This window comes from Python bivittatus, unplaced genomic scaffold (assembly GCF_059951505.1).
Source record: "Python bivittatus isolate LINGU-HERP-01145 unplaced genomic scaffold, Pbiv_v1 ctg000480_np1212, whole genome shotgun sequence".
Taxonomy (NCBI): Eukaryota; Metazoa; Chordata; class Lepidosauria; order Squamata; family Pythonidae; genus Python; species Python bivittatus.
This window is the reverse complement of record NW_028277075.1, coordinates 64,872,518-64,891,151: the sequence shown is the minus strand read 5'-3', so window position 1 is coordinate 64,891,151 and position 18,634 is coordinate 64,872,518. Positions and strand designations below refer to the sequence as shown.

General features: G+C 40.2%; 2 protein-coding genes and 1 long non-coding RNA gene across 4 annotated transcripts in view; 2 read left to right on the top strand and 1 right to left on the bottom strand.

Moving 5' to 3' along the window:
• Nucleotides 1–219: 219 nt before the first annotated feature.
• TMEM80 (transmembrane protein 80) lies at nucleotides 220–13,055 on the top strand. Of its 2 annotated transcripts, XM_007436333.4 has the most exons (5): nucleotides 220–334; nucleotides 5,590–5,606; nucleotides 8,072–8,165; nucleotides 8,266–8,358; nucleotides 11,126–13,055. In XM_007436333.4, the coding sequence occupies exons 1-5, from the start codon at nucleotides 316–318 to the stop codon at nucleotides 11,329–11,331; spliced, it is 429 nt and encodes a 142-aa protein (XP_007436395.2). In that variant the 5' UTR covers nucleotides 220–315; the 3' UTR covers nucleotides 11,332–13,055. The 2 variants fall into 2 exon arrangements, with proteins under 2 accessions (XP_007436395.2, XP_088002225.1); XM_088146099.1 differs by lacking the exons at nucleotides 5,590–5,606; nucleotides 8,072–8,165.
• Nucleotides 1,654–17,852, bottom strand: LOC103051050 (uncharacterized). The gene is made up of 3 exons (XR_003085612.2): nucleotides 17,720–17,852; nucleotides 5,658–5,906; nucleotides 1,654–2,090 (listed from the first exon to the last, which is right to left on the bottom strand). It is a non-coding gene; the product is annotated as an uncharacterized LOC103051050 (long non-coding RNA).
• The window catches only part of EPS8L2 (EPS8 signaling adaptor L2), a 96,278-nt gene continuing 95,131 nt past the window's right edge, over nucleotides 17,488–18,634 (top strand). Inside the window, exon 1 of the mRNA XM_088146095.1 lies at nucleotides 17,488–17,957. The gene's annotated coding sequence lies outside the window, so the exon portion shown is untranslated. The remainder of the gene's footprint in view (nucleotides 17,958–18,634) is intronic.

Genomic DNA, 18,634 nt, shown 5'->3' with positions numbered 1-18,634 from the left:
GGTTACTCATCGACCTACGGCCGTTGCCGAAGAGGCCCGAGTATTTCCGGCTATGACCGAACCGAGATGGGAGGCAAAAGTCCGAAGAAGAGCGAAGACTTCGTGAATCCTCCCTCTCCCAATGCGGCCCACCGGCGGTGTCCGAGGGGGCCCGAATAGTTCCGAGGACGCAAGCAATAAAGGCGATCGTGGAGTTCCGCTCGCGCGAAACCCGCCGAACGACAATCCGCCCATGAAGCCCTCGGAGGAGGCTGCGCAAGGGTTGTCGGGATGCTGGAAGAATTGGTGCGGGGAGGGGATTGAGGGGGAGAAAATATGGCGGTCGCCAAGCAAGGTGAGCGGAGTTGCTTTGAAGCAACGTTGCCTCAAGTTTTGAGAAGCGAGTTAAGACGAGAAGGGAGGCTTAAAGGACTCCTGGACACTGTTGGCGGTATCTCGCCGGTCCTTAGGTTGGAGCCTGATCTGACTGCAAATGGATTACCTTGACAACAGTGAAACAACTGCCTGTTTGGCTTTCAAGCAAGTTCTGCTGTGTTAAAGAGAACTTGCTTTTAAGTCAGTAGGGACGTGATTGCAGCATGTTTACGCTGGAGTAACTGGTAATTATCCGTGCGATGGTAAATAAAACTGGTAATGGTGAGCCGGTATCGCTGGATTGAATGGCTTCCCGCCATACCGGTCGCTTTCACCCCCATCGGTAACTCTTTTTTGTAGACTAGGAAGAGGACGAAGGGAGTTTCTCTGTGGAAAATGCAGTCATTCTCCTACAGGGCAGTCGAGGCACAGATTAGCCAACTGGTTTGTTTCTGTGACGTTCTAGCAGTATCATCTATGGAAATTACAAGTAGTCCTCACTTACTGACCACTCATTCAGCAACTGTTTGAACTTACTATGGCACTGAAAAACAAGACATACAACCGGTCTTTGAAGTAGCAGCCTCCCTGTGGTCACATGATTGTGATTTGGGCAGTTGGCAACCAGCATGCATTTATGACGGTCTCAGCATCCCGTGGTCACGTGATTGCCATTTGTGACCTTCACTGCTGGCTTCCAACAAGCAAAGTCAATGGGGAAGTCAGCAGGAAGTTGCAAGTCATGGTCATGGTCACATGGCATCGCATTTAATGACCATGCCACTTAGCAATGGAGTTACCAGTCCCAGTTGCGGTCAGTAAAAGTGGACTATCTGTAATGGAAAAGAAATGAACACCTTCCCACTTTGATGTGATGGGACACAAAGTGTTGTAGCCCTTTGCTGTAAATGCCTTATGGCAGTGTTGTCCAAACTTGGCCACTTTAAGATGAGTGGACTTCAACTCCCAGAATTCTGGGAGCTGAAGTCCACTCAAAGTGGCCAAGTTTGGACAACACTGCCTTATGGCATCTGGCTTCAGGTGCTTGCTTATTCAACCTAACCTCTCTCAGCCTAACCTTCCTCACAGGGTTGTCATCTGAAGAAAATAAGAGAACTAACCAGAAGTTGGGATGAAAGAGGATAAGGAATAAGTAAAGAATATGAAACATTTTGATATTTTTTCTCAGAAAGATGTAATTTTGTGTATGTGAAACACATTTCTGCACTAGCTTAATCACGAAACAGCTTTTTTTGTTTATACCATTTCAAAACTATCAAAATGGCCACAAAAGTCAAAGGGCCACAATATTGTAAGATGACTACTGCTTGCTGCTTACTTCTGTAGTTTTGGACCACAGTATAATTCACAGTTTCCTTTCAGTAAATCCCATTAACTTCGGTGAGGTGCTTTTGCTGTTTTCATTAAAAAAAAACATTGCTGTTAATCTGACAATTTGACATATTTTAGGTGTTTTGCAGTTAATAGTTACTAATACTAGCAATAATATAATGATGGTGATAATAACAATAATTTATTAAAACTGTATGCCACCCAACTCTCAGTGACTGGGCAGCTCACAACAATCAAAGAAATTATAATTAAATCAATAAAACATAAAACATACTAGAAGATATATTCCAACAATAAAGTCTATAGTCAGATCCTTTCCCCCTAAAACACATCAGTGGGCTATTTGTGGTCCCATGACTCATTTTTGCAATCCTCAGAGGCCCCTGGGATTAAAAAAAAGAAAAAAGAAATGGCAACAACTTTGCAATTTTCAGCAGTACTTTTTTCAGAATACAGCAGTTTTGAAATAGCTCCACCCTTTCTGTGGTATTACTACTAGCACCTTTGCAGCCTAAAACACTAAAGTACTGCCATTAACTGCAAAAAGTTACCCATGCCCTAAAATAATTTAGCGTTAATTGAATTACAGTTAATAAGATTCAGATTTGTTTATTTATATCCCACCTTTCATTCAGGGTCTCGAGGTGTCCTATTTATGAAGGTTTATTTTCTTCCAATATGATTATCTATTCAATGCTGAATGGTGCTATACTAGAGACAAACTTAGTGTGATCTAACAAAGATGTTATGTTTTATAGAAGGCAACTGATGGGCAATGATACTGTCATCTGGAGAGGATATTTGTTAAATGCTTAAATCTGCATTTCCCAGTATATTGTACATTTAATATATTTTGTGGCTTTAATAAATACTTTACAGAAACTAATTGTTCCACTTTACTCAGATCCCATCTTGTGTACTGCATCCAGTTTTAAGAACAATATAGAAAATTTGGAGCAGGTTCAGAAAGGGCAACAAGGATGCACAGAACTAGAAAATAAATCTTGTAAGAATCAAAGTATTGGGAAAGTCTGACTTTGAGAAAAGACAGCTAAAGGGTGTTATCACAGTAATTTTCAAATATCTGAAAAGATGTCATATAGGGTCATAACCCATTTTCTTTCATTCCAGAGGGGAGGTTGCTGAACATTGGATTTAAGTTAGAGAAAGGCAGATTACAAATGAACATTAGAGGGAGAAAAAAAAAAAGACTTTCTGAAAATAAGGGCAGTCTGACAGTGGTAGAGCCAATTACCTAGAAAGGTGGTAGGCTCACCTTGTATTCTAATAGAGGTTAGACGGTTGTTCTGCAGAGATGCTTTAATTTGGATTCCTGCACAGAGGAAAGGATTGGATTGCCTAAATGGCCTCTTCCAATCTGTGATTTTATGATTCTCTGATTCAGTACTGATTGGCTATCACTCACTTTTTTAGCCATGTTAACAAACTATCAGTGTTATCCAGCAGAAGGTGAAACGTGCACCTTAACTTGCACTGAGGCTGAAATAATTAGCAAACTAAGAAATCATTCCATGATTAATTCACTAGAGGGAGACAGAGCTACACTATGTAATTGAATTACACTTGAATAAAGCTCTCAGAGTTGTATATACAGTCCACCTTCCCTTCAACTCTGAGCAGAAAGAGACAGATGCTATATTATGTCATGTCCTTGTGCCCAGGTTTATCACACTGGATATATACTGTGTAAAAATAAAGAAATCCCCCCCCCTCCAAGAGGGGTGTGGAGGTAATTTAAAACCCCATATATGGGGTGATGACATAAGGCAACATCTGTACTTCTCTGTTCTCTAGAGTTGAAGGGAAGATGGACTATATATACCATTCTGATAGCACATCTAGATATCCCTTCCTGTAATCACTGAATGAGAGGACCTGGATAACTCCTAAAGCGAATGTACTCTATGTAGTCAACTAAAGTTTGAAAGTCTGTGAGTTCAATTCCCAGTAGATATAGTGGGGCAAAAAAGTATTTAGTCAGCCACCAATTGTGCAAGTTCTCCCACTTAAAAAGATGAGAGAGGCCTGTAATTTTCATCATAGGTATACCTCAACTATGAGAGACAAAATGAGAAAAAAAATCCAGAAAATCACATTGTCTGATTTTTAAAGAATTTATTTGCAAATCATGGTGGAAAATAAGTATTTGGTCACCTACAAACAAGCAAGATGTCTGGCTCTCACAGACCTGTAACTACTTCTTTAAGAGGCTCCTCTGTCCTCCACTTGTTACCTGTAGTAATGGCACCTGTCTGACCTTGTTATCAGTATAAGAGACACCTGTCCACAACCTCAAACAGTCACACTCCAAACTCCACTATGGCCAAGGCCAAAGAGCTGTTGAAGGACACCAGAAACAAAATTGTAGACCTGCACCAGGCTGGGAAGACTGAATCTGCAATAGGCAAGCAGCTTGGTGTGAAGAAATCAACTGTGGGAGCAATAATTAGAAAATGGAAGACATACAAGACCACTGATAATCTCCCTCGATCTGGGGCTCCATGCAAGATCTCACCCTGTGGGGTCAAAATGATCCCAAGAATGGTGAGCAAAAATCCCAGAACCACACGGAGGGACCTAGTGAATGACCTCCAGAAAGCTGGGACCAAAGTAACCAAGGCTACCATCAGTAACACACTATGCCGCCAGGGACTCAAATCCTGCAGTGCCAGATGTGTCCCCCTGCTTAAGCCAGTACATATCCGGGCCTGTCTGAAGTTTGCTAGAGAGGATTTGGACGATCCAGAAGAGGATTGGGAGAATGTCATATGATCAGATGAAACCAAAGTAGAATGTTTTGGTCTAAACTCAACTCCTCGTGTTTGGAGGGGAGAGAGAATGCTGAGTTGCATCCAAAGAACACCATACCTACTGTGAAGCATGGGGGTGGAAACATCATGCTTTGGGGCTGTTTTTCTGTCCGTGTTGCCCAGCGACAGCCCCAAAACATCACTGCTCTAGAGGAGATCTGCATGGAGGAATAGGCCAAAATACCAGCAACAGTGTGTGAACACCTTGTGAAGACTTACAGAAAACATTTGACCTCTGTCATTGCCAACAAAGGATATATAACAAAGTATTGAGATGAACTTTTGATATTGACCAAATACTTATTTTCCACCATGATTTGCAAATAAATTCTTTAAAAATCAGACAATGTGATTTTCCGGATTTTTTCCCCCATTTTGTCTCTCATAGTTGAGGTATACCTATGATGAAAATTACAGACCTCTCTCATCTTTTTAAGTGGGAGAACTTGCACAATTGGTGGCTGACTAAATACTTTTTTGCCCCACTGTAGCTTGAACTCCATAGAATAATATCTGGCTACCCATACCTAAATATTACCAATAAGTGATGAAATTGGTCACACGGTGCTTCTGGCATTCCATGTAACGTGAATAAAGGTAGTTAAGTCCAACTTGACTTCTAGTGTGGATATAAACATGTTCTTTAAATAAGCCTAAAATTCATAAGTTCTTATTGTATTGCATAACTTATTTTATTTTCTGATCAGAATTTTGGGCTATATTTTCTTAACTGCTTACAACTGAATGGCTCATCCCAGAAATAAATCTATCTAATGTCTTCATAAGTTTATTTAATATATTTAGGATTATAGCTCTAAACCAAAAACATGTACAGAAGATTCTGTAAGTAATTTTGAATTAAGATATTATCAAAAGGGATAGGGGTGCTGCAGCATTGAAGCAAGGTGTGCCACGTTCTGAATTAAGTTTTGCCACTGCTGATTACTGTAGGACAATACTACTTTCTCAAAACAGCTAGAAGAATTTCTGTGCCCCACTTTTTGTAACTTTTTGGCCTTAAAAGTATATTTTATTTTTGTCTTGTGTACAGGGAGATCATCATCTGTTGTATCCTTTTTCTTTTATCCAGAAAACCAAATAAATTTTGTTTCATCATACCTATGGTTTTCAAATGTGCTTTAGGGAATGTTGATTTCTTCTTAGAGGTTTATGATGGTTTTTGTTGGAAAATGAATAATGGTGGATAAGCTTCTTCTGATGTACAAATGCAGGAGACTGTTAGGTACATCTTGTAGCATCTTTCCTGTTCACATGATCTTGCATGAATGGCCTTGAGGTACCAATCATAATCTTCTGAAATCCACATAAGTTCCATAGCAGTCTTCTTGATGCGATTACTTCCTGAAACTTAGAAATATGAGAACTGTTGCTATATGTCATTGTCCTCTAATAAGTTTAATTTCCAAACTCTTAATTATGTTTAAAGAGATGCTATGCAAGCTGACCATATTGTTATTGACTGTAGGTATTAAGATATGATTGACTTGTATACTGAGAATCCAAGAAATGAAATACACAGAATAATAATATTTAAAGGAGGTAACTATGAGACACAAGCAAAGCAGAAAAATCCTCCCCCCAAAAGCAATTGAGACATAATCTTCAGCTATTTCTTCTACTGTAATCTCATTTTCATTTTCACTCATCTGTTCTGTAAACTGGAATATATCTGTTACTGGTAGGTTTTAAAATCTCTAATTGAAAAGGCATTATCTAAGTAAAATAGAAGCAAAATTAATATCAACATAACAAACTATAATATACAAAATTCTTTCTGACCTAAGTGGGTCAGAAAGACCTAAGTGTTTAAAGCCGGCTGGCTGAGTTGGTGCCAGTCACTCTCAGCCCAACCCACTCACAAGGTTGTTGTTGTGGGGAAGATAGAAGGCAGAAGTATTGGTTAAGCTGCTTTTCTCTAAGAAAAGTTTGGCTTTCAGCAATTTACATGTTCTAGCAAGAGTACTGCAAATATTTCTTCAGTGCAAGACTATCATAAATGTAAGGGAAATCATACCAATTATTTAACTCTTGCTGTTTTTTGAAAGTCTGATTGCCAGATTTATCATACTATTATAGATTTATAAAATTAAAGAGAACAAATAAAAACTACCAGATGTGTGCTTTTCAGTTGTAATTCTGATAGAAAGCCAGTTTGGTGTAGTGATTAAGGTGCTGGCCTAGAAACCAAGAGATGGTGAGTTCTAGGTGTCGGTTAGCATTAAAGCCGGCTGGCTGAGTTTGTGCCAGTCACTCTCAGCCCAACCCACTCACAAGGTTGTTGTTGTGGGGAAGATAGAAGGCAGAAGTATTAGGTATGTTCACTGCCTTGAGTATATAAAAAAAGGTGGGATAAAAATATTTTTATTATTTATAGATTTTTTTGTAACCTGTTTATCAGGATGCAGTTCCTTTCATGGCAGCTTATATATAATACAGTACATGAATAAAATCACAATAAATAATTTAAATTGTAATATAGTGTCAGGACACTTTCTGCAGTTGGTGGTAGATGGTCCTGTGCCTGAGGAGTCTCAACAAGGACAAAACTGTTCATGTTATACCTTCTAGTGGTAAGTGTAACTGAAAATACCACACAGGATATGATATAATGTAACATCTGTATCTCTGCTCGGGAAGAGCTTAAGGGAAACATTAATTAAATTTAATTAATTAAAATATAACATTTTAATAGTGCTTTTAGATATTCCTTCCTGAAAGCGCTGAGTGCCAGAACCTGGATACTTATTAAAGCTAATGCACTCTATAAAAATATAGATGCCTATATAAAGTGTGAAGGTCTGTGAGTTCAATTCCCAATAGTCGGCAGGAACCTCAGAGAATCACATCTTGTCTGGCTACCCGCATCTGAGGAATCCCCCAAAAAACGAGACTGGTCATACAGTGCCTCCTGGTCGTTTATGTAACTGAAGTTCAGAGACAATTTTCAGGCCTTTTCAGATAAAAAAAGGTTCCAAGCATTTAAGATGTGAGAGTAGAGAGCGAGCCAGCATAGCATATCCCTAAAGTGTAGAAAGGATGTAACAGAAATTCAGTCTTTAGCTGAAAGGATTTCATATAATGGGTAGGAAACAAAATCATGAGTGGATGAAAAAATAGCTAAAGAAAATGTAACGTTTTGAAGTATTCTGAAATGTAACTTTGGAATAGCTGAATGGTGATGCGGCAGGAACACTAGATCTACCCTGGAAGCAGCCATCCCTCAAAAAGACCACTTTTTAAAAATTGCATACTGAAGTAGGGGAGTTTAGCTGAATTGCCTATGGCTTCTAGTTAATTGAAGTGCAGTTACCTCACTTTGGTATTCTTATCCAAGCCTAAGTTTACTATCAATCTCTGAAAATGGAATACTGATTTGACTTCAATTTATGCTACTACAATATACACTGAATGTCACTGCTGTTTACAATATATTTTGCTGAATTATGATCCAACATAAACAAAATGTGAAAAAAATATGATCATAAATAATTTTCCTTGACAGAAGCTGCCAGCTATCATCTGTTTCCTTACAGATCCTTTTTGGTTTAGGTGCAATTTATTATATATTTTATTTTTTAGCAGTACTTCTAATGATTATTTATAAAAGTAAGTTGTTTAAAATACACAGTTAAGAGATGGTTCTGCTGACACCTGGCAGCATGATATAACTTGATTTTTTCTCCCTTTATACTTTCCTTATTGTCAGGTCACGTTTTCACTTATCCAAATAATTTATTGACTCTTGATCTCGTATTGCTGTTCTTTATGGCACTTCTAGAAGCTATCCGCCTGTACTTTGGTAAGCATTTATGTAGTTTACAATCACCATTTAATATTAATCTGTATGTAAAAATATGAGTCCAACTGTGCAATTCAAGACAACTAGTCAATTATATGACAAGCCCTTTAAGCACTTTTACTGTTAAACATTAAAAGACTGTTCAATTTATATGGGTAAAAGTGCAAATGAGATTTCACTCTAATATAAAAATAAAACTTCAACTGACCAATTCAGCTGTTTATGCATATTAGCTCAGAAAAAGTTAAGTGGGGCTTACTCTGTATTAAATTGCTGTTTTAAAAATTATAACTATTGCAGAATGAAAACTGTACGGCAATATTCTTCGTCTAGGCTACAGCAAGAGAAGAAGAAAACGTAAAAAAAAGGAAGAACCTGGTTTTTGGGGTTGAGGAGGGCTTCTTCAAACAGCTTGAGCACTCGAAAGTGCTGTAGAATGGAATTGGGCTGGTGTGTCTGTCTGCCTCTTTATCGTATGTGAGGCCACTGCCAGGCTCCAGTTCAGTATCAACTCTTCAAGCAGCCACAGAATAAAATGCACTGCTTAAAGTACCTTCTTCCTCAGATAAGCAGGGTAATTGCCAATACTATGAAAACTACAGTGGGGCAAAAAAGTATTTAGTCAGCCACCAATTGTGCAAGTTCTCCCACTTAAAAAGATGAGAGAGGCCTGTAATTTTCATCATAGGTATACCTCAACTATGAGAGACAAAATGGGGAAAAAAATCCAGAAAATCACATTGTCTGATTTTTAAAGAATTTATTTGCAAATCATGGTGGAAAATAAGTATTTGGTCAATATCAAAAGTTCATCTCAATACTTTGTTATATATCCTTTGTTGGCAATGACAGAGGTCAAATGTTTTCTGTAAGTCTTCACAAGGTTTTCACACACTGTTGCTGGTATTTTGACCCATTCCTCCATGCAGATCTCCTCTAGAGCAGTGATGTTTTGGGGCTGTCGCTGGGCAACACGGACTTTCAACTCCCTCCAAAGGTTTTCCATGGGGTTGAGATCTGGAGACTGGCTAGGCCACTCCAGGACCTTGAAATGCTTCTTACGAAGCCACTCCTTCGTTGCCCGGGCAGTGTGTTTGGGATCATTGTCATGCTGAAAGACCCAGCCACGTTTCATCTTCAATGCCCTTGCTGATGGAAGGAGGTGTTCACTCAAAATCTCATGATACATGGCCCCATTCATTCTTTCTTTTACACGGATCAGTCGTCCTGGTCCCTTTGCAGAAAAACAGCCCCAAAGCATGATGTTTCCACCCCCATGCTTCACAGTAGGTATGGTATTCTTTGGATGCAACTCAGCATTCTCTCTCCTCCAAACACGACGAGTTGAGTTTAGACCAAAATGTTCTACTTTGGTTTCATCTGACCATATGACATTCTCCCAATCCTCTTCCGGATCATCCAAATGCTCTCTAGCAAACTTCGGCCGGGCCCGGACATGTACTGGCTTAAGCAGGGGGACACGTCTGGCACTGCAGGATTTGAGTCCCTGGGAGCATAGTGTGTTACTGATGGTAGCCTTTGTTACTTTGGTCCCAGCTCTCTGCAGGTCATTCACTAGGTCCCCCCGTGTGGTTCTGGGATTTTTGCTCACCGTTCGTGTGATCATTTTGACCCCACGGGGTGAGATCTTGTGTGAAGCCCCAGATCGAGGGAGATTATCAGTGGTCTTGTATGTCTTCCATTTTCTAATTATTGCTCCCACAGTTGATTTCTTCACACCAAGCTGCTTGCCTATTGCAGATTCAGTCTTCCCAGCCTGGTGCAGGTCTACAATTTTGTTTCTGGTGTCCTTCAACAGCTCTTTGGTCTTGGCCATAGTGGAGTTTGGAGTGTGACTGTTTGAGGTTGTGGACAGGTGTCTCTTATACTGATAACAAGGTCAAACAGGTGCCATTACTACAGGTAACGAGTGGAGGACAGAGGAGCCCCTTAAAGAAGTAGTTACAGGTCTGTGAGAGCCAGACACCTTGCTTGTTTGTAGGTGACCAAATACTTATTTTCCACCATGATTTGCAAATAAATCCTTCAAAAATCAGACAATGTGATTTTCTGGATTTTTTCCCCCATTTTGTCTCTCATCGTTGAGGTATACCTATGATGAAAATTACAGGCCTCTCTCATCTTTTTAAGTGGGAGAACTTGCACAATTGGTGGCTGACTAAATACTTTTTTGCCCCACTGTAACTGTATGCAAAAGTTTCTACTGTAGTATGCTATACTGGATTATTAGACACAAAGACTGTTCCTAACACGCTGCTGCATAAAACAGAGTAGCTACAGAGTTTATAGCAAGCTACTGCACCATCGACCAGTGGCTTCTTCTTTGGCGTTGAGCCTGGCCAGGCAGAAGAGCACAATGAACCTCCAGCAGTTCGTTCTGCTCTATCTTAAGTCCTGTCTACATATGTAGCCAGGTAAAACGCTGGCTTCCTTAAGAAGGCATTTTCTTACCTTCTTAGCATTAGGTGCCAGTACAACTGTTGAAGGAAGAACTCCAGTCATCAGAATGGTGTGAGTGGAATGCTACTCAACAATACTCCAGTAGTATGAGAACTTTGGATCCAGCCAAATATTTTGCCTTTAATAACTTTGACTTTATTGAGTTCAGTTTCTATCAAAGACTACCTCAAGTGATGTTTCTCCCCTGTATATGTTAAATTACTGTTCTGTTTTGGGGTTCTACTCTTATGGCCTAACATTCATAAATTGCCATCGGATACACTTATATCATTTTTTTTTCTACTAGGTACTAAAGGCAACTTGACAGAAGAGGAAGCTCCCCTTGGGATCAGTCTTGGGATCACTGTTGGCAATGTAATTCTATCAGTCTACTTTCTAGTGTGGCAAACTTATATCCTGAGAGCAGATGTCATTATTAATGTTGTGCTGCTTGTTGCATATGGACTTGAAGGAATTCTGCAAATCATAGCAATTGCTGCTTTTGTCAGCTAAATCATGTTGATGCTTGTGTACGTGTATTTTCTGTGTTTTCTTCCAATAGGAGCAACATTTTAAAATTATATAAAGGAGATGTTCTGACAATTCTGTTCCATATGACATACCAACATTTCACAAGATCTTTGTAAAACAAGCTCTGCTGGCCCATTTTCAACACAGTATATTTACTGTAATGACCTATGCTTGCAATGAAAGTTTGCAAGTTTGTGGTAGACAAGCTGTTTTTCCAGGGGGAAAAAACCTCTTCAAATACACAGGTAAATGCAGTGGGTTTATACCAGGAATCCATACATTTTACTGAGACTTAATATCTTAAAATGACTTAATATCTTTAAAAAAATTGGGCTCAAATTTTTGTGGCAAATATGTATTTTCCTGTTATATCTGAACCAGGCCAACAAATGATAGTTAGCCTACAATTAGAATTATCATATTTTCTAATTTTGATTTGCAAGGCATAGCGTAAAGAGAAAGTTCTGATGTTATATCAAAATCTACCAAATGATAGACAGAAGTTACACATTACACTAAAATATAAAGTGATTTGTTTTTGCTTAGTATGATGTGAGATATGTTCAAAAGCCATGGTTTATAATGTAGTTTAGTATGTGAATCCTGCTAGTAAAGACTCATTCAGTATATTACAGTTTTAAAAAGGTGTAGTGTGCTCCACTGACCCATCTGTAATCTTTCTAAAATCTGTTAGCATTCTTGTTTGTATAATTTTCAGTTAATCAGAAGAATACATTTCAAAGTTTCATTTCCAGAATATTAGATTCTAGATGGGCCGGGTTACCTGAGGGACCACCTCTCTCCAATTACATCTGCCCGTCCCATCAGGTCTGGCAGAGAAGGCATGCTGCAAGTCCCATCTGCCAGGAAATTGCATTTGGTGGGTCCCAGGAGGCGGGCCTTCTCTGCCGTGGCGCCTGCCTTGTGGAATCTTCTCCCCCCAGAAGTGAGATTAGCCCCATCCCTCTTAACATTCCGCAAGTCCCTCAAGACCTGGCTATGTGACCAGGCCTGGGACTCCCAGGGGACCAGAGAGATTTTGCCATGGCTCCCTTATTAATTTTATCCCCTCCTGTTTTGTGTGCTTTTATAGTTTTTATTTATAATTGTTTTTATGTATTTATTCTTTTTAACTGTTGTATGCCACCCAGAGTCACTTTTTGTGAGATGGGCAGCTATATAAATACAACAAACAAACAAACAAATGGATGGATGGATGGATAGATTTTACAAGTCCTATAGAATACCTAATTTTATACTGGAATAATTGAGGTGATTTTTCAACATGTTTTCTCCTTTATTTTTGCCTTCAAAATATCTGAAATATATCTGATATAAGCACTGAATTCTATTATTTAGTTTGAATATAGTTAAGAGTATTTCTAATGATTTTATCATCAGTTCCTGTTTCTTGTAATCCTAAGGAAAAGTGAGATATAAATGAATTTTCTGGGAACTACAGTATGAATTATTTTTTCCCTGTTATCTTTCTCTATGTATGTTGATTGGCGACATTTCAGTTTTCTTTTGTAAATACTTGTTTGTGCTTTTTTCCAAGGCAACATCAGTAATATTTTACAGATATATAGATTTGATATGACTTTTTTCTCCCAAAACTCCTATATTTATATTTTTATATCTATTTTTATAAATATTTCAGAGAATAAACAGACTATAAGATACATGATTTTGCATGCCTATTATTGTTCTCCTGATAACAGAATGACAGTTGAATGTAGATTAAGTCCATCTTGTCTATGCTAAATGCTAAGGAGTTCTTTTACATAATGGAAGAATCTTAGCATTGGGCAAAAAGTACAGCTGTGATCAATCTAGGAATCAGAAATTTCATGCTTTAGTGAGTCCTATAGCTTTTAATCCCTAGAATTATTTCAAATCTGGTTGTAGACATTTGTCATGGTTGTAGAGCTGTCCCTCTAGAAGTGCCATGTATCCATGTATTAGGACCAGAGGTAGAGGGAATGAAGTTCAAGATTTTGTAAAGATTATTATGGAGAATGGCTAACGTGCATGATTATTTCTGACATTTCAGATCAATGCAACAGGAATGTTCAGTTAATTAGAATGAGTACTAGTTAAATAAGAATGAGCCAAACTTTGGAAACAAGAGAGGAAGGGCATATCATTTTATAATTACATCTACCAACCCAACAATTGTGATTTGTAACTATTGGTTATATTTTGCAAACCCAGTGAATTTTGGCATATGTTCAAGTGCATGTTTACATAAACATTTTTCATTATGATCAATAGCATTTACTATCATGGAAACATTCACTAGATTGCTAACTTGATCTGTTGATTACTCAAACCCATTTAAAAATGGTTAGCACAATATATCAGTCCAGCCATTGTGTTTTACTTCCCTACGTTTAAGAGTGACTGAGTTACTCCCCTGTGCACATTTTAGGGGTTAGGGCCTAGCAAACTGAGGCTGCATGCAATTCTCAAAACACTTGAATGGGTGGACCCAGAATCTCCCCACTTTTTTTTTTTGCATCTTTGAGAAGGATTGCTTGACATTTTATCCCTTAAAACTCTAAACCCTCAAAAAGCAGACCAATCTTTGCCATTTAATCCTCAAAATACGAAAAATACTCCAAAATAAGAAAAATACAGGCTAAACATTTGTCCTTGCCCACTCTTATGTCACATCATCACCCACCACACTAATAATACTGTCCACACTAACGTACTAAATGTTTTATAAATGGATGTTGCAAAACTGTCATTTCTTTTTATGTAATCTATCTGTATAAAACAAAGCAGTATCTTGAGAAAATAGCTTAGAAATTAATGTCAAGGGCATATATAATATTATCAAATAGACACACAAAACATTTTTAAGGCAGACTTCATCAACCATCAACCTGGTACCCTCCAGATGTTTTGGGACTGCAATTCCCAGCCAAATGTGAAAATTGTAGTGGGTACCAGATTGGAAAATTTGGTTTACATTGCTAAGCATATTAGAGCTTCCTTCCTATACAAAAGTGAAATACAGTAGCCCTAAATAATTTTAACTGAGCCATGGAGCAGATTGCCCAAATATTTCTATGCTATCTCTCACCTACTGAGGTATTTGTGTGCATGAACATGAATTGTCATGGTGAAGTCACAAACAATAATTGCTAAATATGCTAACATTTTAAAGTGCCTAATTAAAAAGCCAAGCCCTGCTGAAACAGGATGAGCAAGTTTAAATTAAAGTTGCATTAAAAGTAAAGAAACATGCTTTTTAGATGCCAAGATCATACTTTGGGTGGTGTTTGCTTCAAGGAAAAAACCTTGTTTTGCACATAACTTGGTTTTATTGCCATCAGGTTAATTTTTAAAATTTTACTATAAAGGGAAAAAAAACATGAGATGTGCTGTAGAGATAAAGCTACATTGTTTTAGACTATTTTGTTACTTCCAAGCCAAACAAATATTAAGGGAAATTAAATCAAAATAAAGTACTAGATTTCATAAGATGCAATAAGCAAGTTTCTGCCCACAACACAGTAAGTTATTGGTGCTTAAGGCAATTTAAGGGAGGACTCTCTTCACCTCTGTAATAAGCTCTGTGGGCTTTGAAAGGTCTTAATGTGCAGAAAATAAGAGGAGCAGGTCACATAGAAATCTGCCTACACAGATATAATTTCCGTGTTCAAAAGTCATAGATAATGCAATAAACACAACTTTGGAATTAGCAGGAATCCGCCAACTACAGCTCTTCCACCTCTTATTAGAGTTGTTTAAAAATGAGTAGGATATTGCAGATTGATTCATCTGTGACATTATATGTTAATGTAAATAAATCTGTTCTACCCACTAATCTGATTTTGGGAGAGTAAGCACGTGCCTAAAAAAAGATTTCAGTCCATTCTTTCAGGGTCCCCACTGCTAGGGTTGGGCTGTAAATCCCCAAAGTGTTCTCTGGGAACTATGTCAAATAGGCATCCCCTTTCCTGTATTTTGGTGTAGGCACCATCCATTTCGGGTACAATCCTGTGAAAAAAGGAAAACTTAAGAAGATAAGTTGAGGTTTAAATCTATAGAAGACTTGTTCTGGCAAAGTCTCGCACAGACTTGTTCTGCCAGACAACTTTTTAAAATATGTTATATCCCTGGATGCTGAATTTCCATGAGTTCATTGCATGATGCATTTTGAAACTTCTTGAGGGCTGCAACTATATGGACCGGATCTATCCCACTGGTTGTCTAACATGATATAAATATATCCATTTAAGTATCATAATAATTAATTTGATTTGTATTAATTTCCCCAAAAATGCATTATAAACTCAGCTGAAAATATAAACAGACATGATAAATCACAGTGTTGTAAGGAAAACACCAGATTTTACAAGCAACGCATGTAGTTATCTTAAATATATAATGAATGAGAACTTAGATAAAAGAATGAAAAAGTCAACACTTATTTGCAGGACAGAGCATTTCTCATCTTGGTAAATCAATGATCTCAAGCCATTTTGCCAGTACAATGCAAATGTAGAGGGAGAGGGGTTCAATGGAAGAAACCATGCTCAACCCATGAAATCTGCAAATTCTTCTAATCAAGTATCACCTGTTCTCTCTCCTGCTGATCAATACTCTGCAAATCCCCACCTGCACTGAAATCCTGTGGGTCCCTTGTATGTCTAGATCTACCATTGCATCCTTGAGTAATGCCAGTTTAATGTGTTCTGAGCATATCCAATCTGTTCTTGCAAATTAAAAAGACTCTGGAGAGAATGCAGAAACAATTCATATGTGCTGTTGGTATCAAGAAGCCACGGTAGGGCACTGTGACATGCATTTGGATATTACTATCCTTGAAATTATTCAACTTGCCTTCCTTCCTTGTTTCCTGGGACAGCTTAACTTACCATTTTCAGAGCAGCAGTTTGTCTTTATAATGCAAATCAAATTGGTTTCTAATTTGCAAGAGCCAACTGCTGCTTAGTAAATAAGGGCACATGCCATTGCTATCATAGTCAGGTTTTGTCTAACTCCTATGGCAATTTTTCAGTGCCCCCATCACCCAGGAAAAGCAGCACCACTTCATAATAGCACCGTCACAAAAAAGATGTATGTACAAGACTTCGGTTTCAAGCCACGGCACCTTTGTAAGTGGCAAACTGGAGAAAGATCTCTTTCTTTCCATCCCTGACTTTGGAGAAGGGCTGCAAACCAGGATAAACAAAACGGGGCAGCATGGGCCCCAGGATTGATGCAAACACCTCCACAGGTCAGGGTGCTTCATCATAAATAAGCAGTGTGTTGGTGTTCAATCACTGCTGATTACCACCTTCGCATGTTAACAAAGCCCAGAGGGAGCCGTCCAGCTCAGCTCTTCCTAGTGGCAGAAGATAATCAACAGCAGGCAGGCCACTACGAAATGAAGTCACTGAGAGTGGTTCAACTCCTGGTGACTTCGCGTTTTCTTGACACCAATACTGAAGTTCTTCTGACTTCCCAACAGAGTTTAATCTACTCCCGGGTACCCCTACATCCCTCCCTAATGGGGGTGACTGCTCGGCGTCCGAGTCTAGGAAAGCAGCTACTGTACCGCATTAAACTAGCAATCACAAGGCCGCTGACGGGGAAATTAGCGGCGTCCATTTCAGCCGGCCCTCCTTCTCAGTAAACATGCCTAGACTTGGGCTGTAACTGTCTCCACCGCCTCCAACTCCGGGCCAAGCCAAAGCCCGCTGAAGGGAAAGGCAGCTTCGCCTCCGCTTCCATCAGAGCCCCACTGGGTTCGGCACGAGCCCTCCTCCTCCTCCTCCTCCTCCTCTCCGGCCCTCGCTAGGGAGAGGCTCCACAGGCCAGGACTAAACGGCGCAGCGAGCCCCCGGGAGCCCAGGTTCGGAGGCAAGGCTGGGAAACGATGCCCCTCGGGAGCAGCCTTGGCACCCTACCCTCTAGCCCGGGAGCCGCCTTTCACGGTAGCCTCAGGCTCGCGGCAGCGTTTCCAGCCCACTGCTGCCGGGGCTAGCGCGGTGGGGGGGGGCGGCGGGGGGTACGGCGTCTTCGGACAGCAGAAGGGTCTTTGGGGGCGGGGGGCGCCCTGGTTTTCTTCCCGCGAGAAAAAGTTTCCCAAGAGCAAGAAGGGCAAGAAAAGGGGGCCCAGAGAGTCAGTTGCTCTCCCTCACCCGCCTCCAAATCACGGCGAAGGAGGACGGGACCCAAACGCTGAGGCCAGCCCGGCCCTTGGCAGCGCCGCGCCAGGGGTCAGCAGAGCTCCCCGCCCGCCTCGCAGGGAAAGGAGTAAAGGGAGTAACCTGTGGCCGCGGCTGCGGCTCCTCCTCCTCCTCCCCCCCCGCCCCTTTCCCTCGCTGGGCTAAGGAAGCCGCCTTTCCACCTGCTGCCGGTGACGCTTGATCGTCTGGACGCGGAGAGAAGAGGCGAAGCGAGCGAGAAAGGAGGGCGGCGGCGACGACCCTGCTCTCCTCACACTTCTAGCAGAGGCGGAAGCGGGAAAGGGGGCTGCGAAATGGTAGGACTCTGGACCCACTAAGGAGGACGAGGGAATCGCGAGTCGGAAAAGTGTTACAAGGACCCGGCGAAGCGGGAGGGTCCGGCTGACTGACCCAACGGAGGTGAGTACTATAGTTGCCTCCCCCAGAAACAGGGAGAAACTCTTGGATGGCTGTTTCACACTGTTTTTGCCTGGAAAAGGGAGCGCTGCTGCTGAAACTCAGCCTTGGAAGAAGTTAAATATAGAAAATAGGGCGAAAGGGCAGTATTTTCTCAGTGTCGTTTGTGTGGCATAACCCATCTCTGCCCTAATGCTCAAGATCCAGGACAGAATGTTTCCTGGGCATGGGAACGCACTGCCTTCGAAAAGAAAGTCTCGATAGTTTATTCTCAGTTTTTATACAACTATAAAGCTTGGCCGAACGTGCATCAGTCGGGATTTCTGCCAGTTTGGTCGCAGTTTTTGCCAAATGACCTTCCAGTATCTAATTCAAAACAATGGGAGAACTTGAGTTTTGTGAAACCCGTTTTTCTGAACTTCACAGTTACCCTTTGACTGGGTGGGGATGGTGTGTATGCAATTCAGTAGCAAATGCTGCAACAGACATTTCTCTCCCCCCCTCCGCCCCCCAAGGGATTAGCAAAAAGGTTTCTTAAATGTTTTCTGATGTGAAATCCTGGGAATTAATCACTATATCATCAGACAAATAGAGCAGTTGGCCATAATTGTTCCTAGACTTTAATTAGGATAATTTGATATGTTTAACAGCAGGATTTCTCATCCATATTGAATAACTGC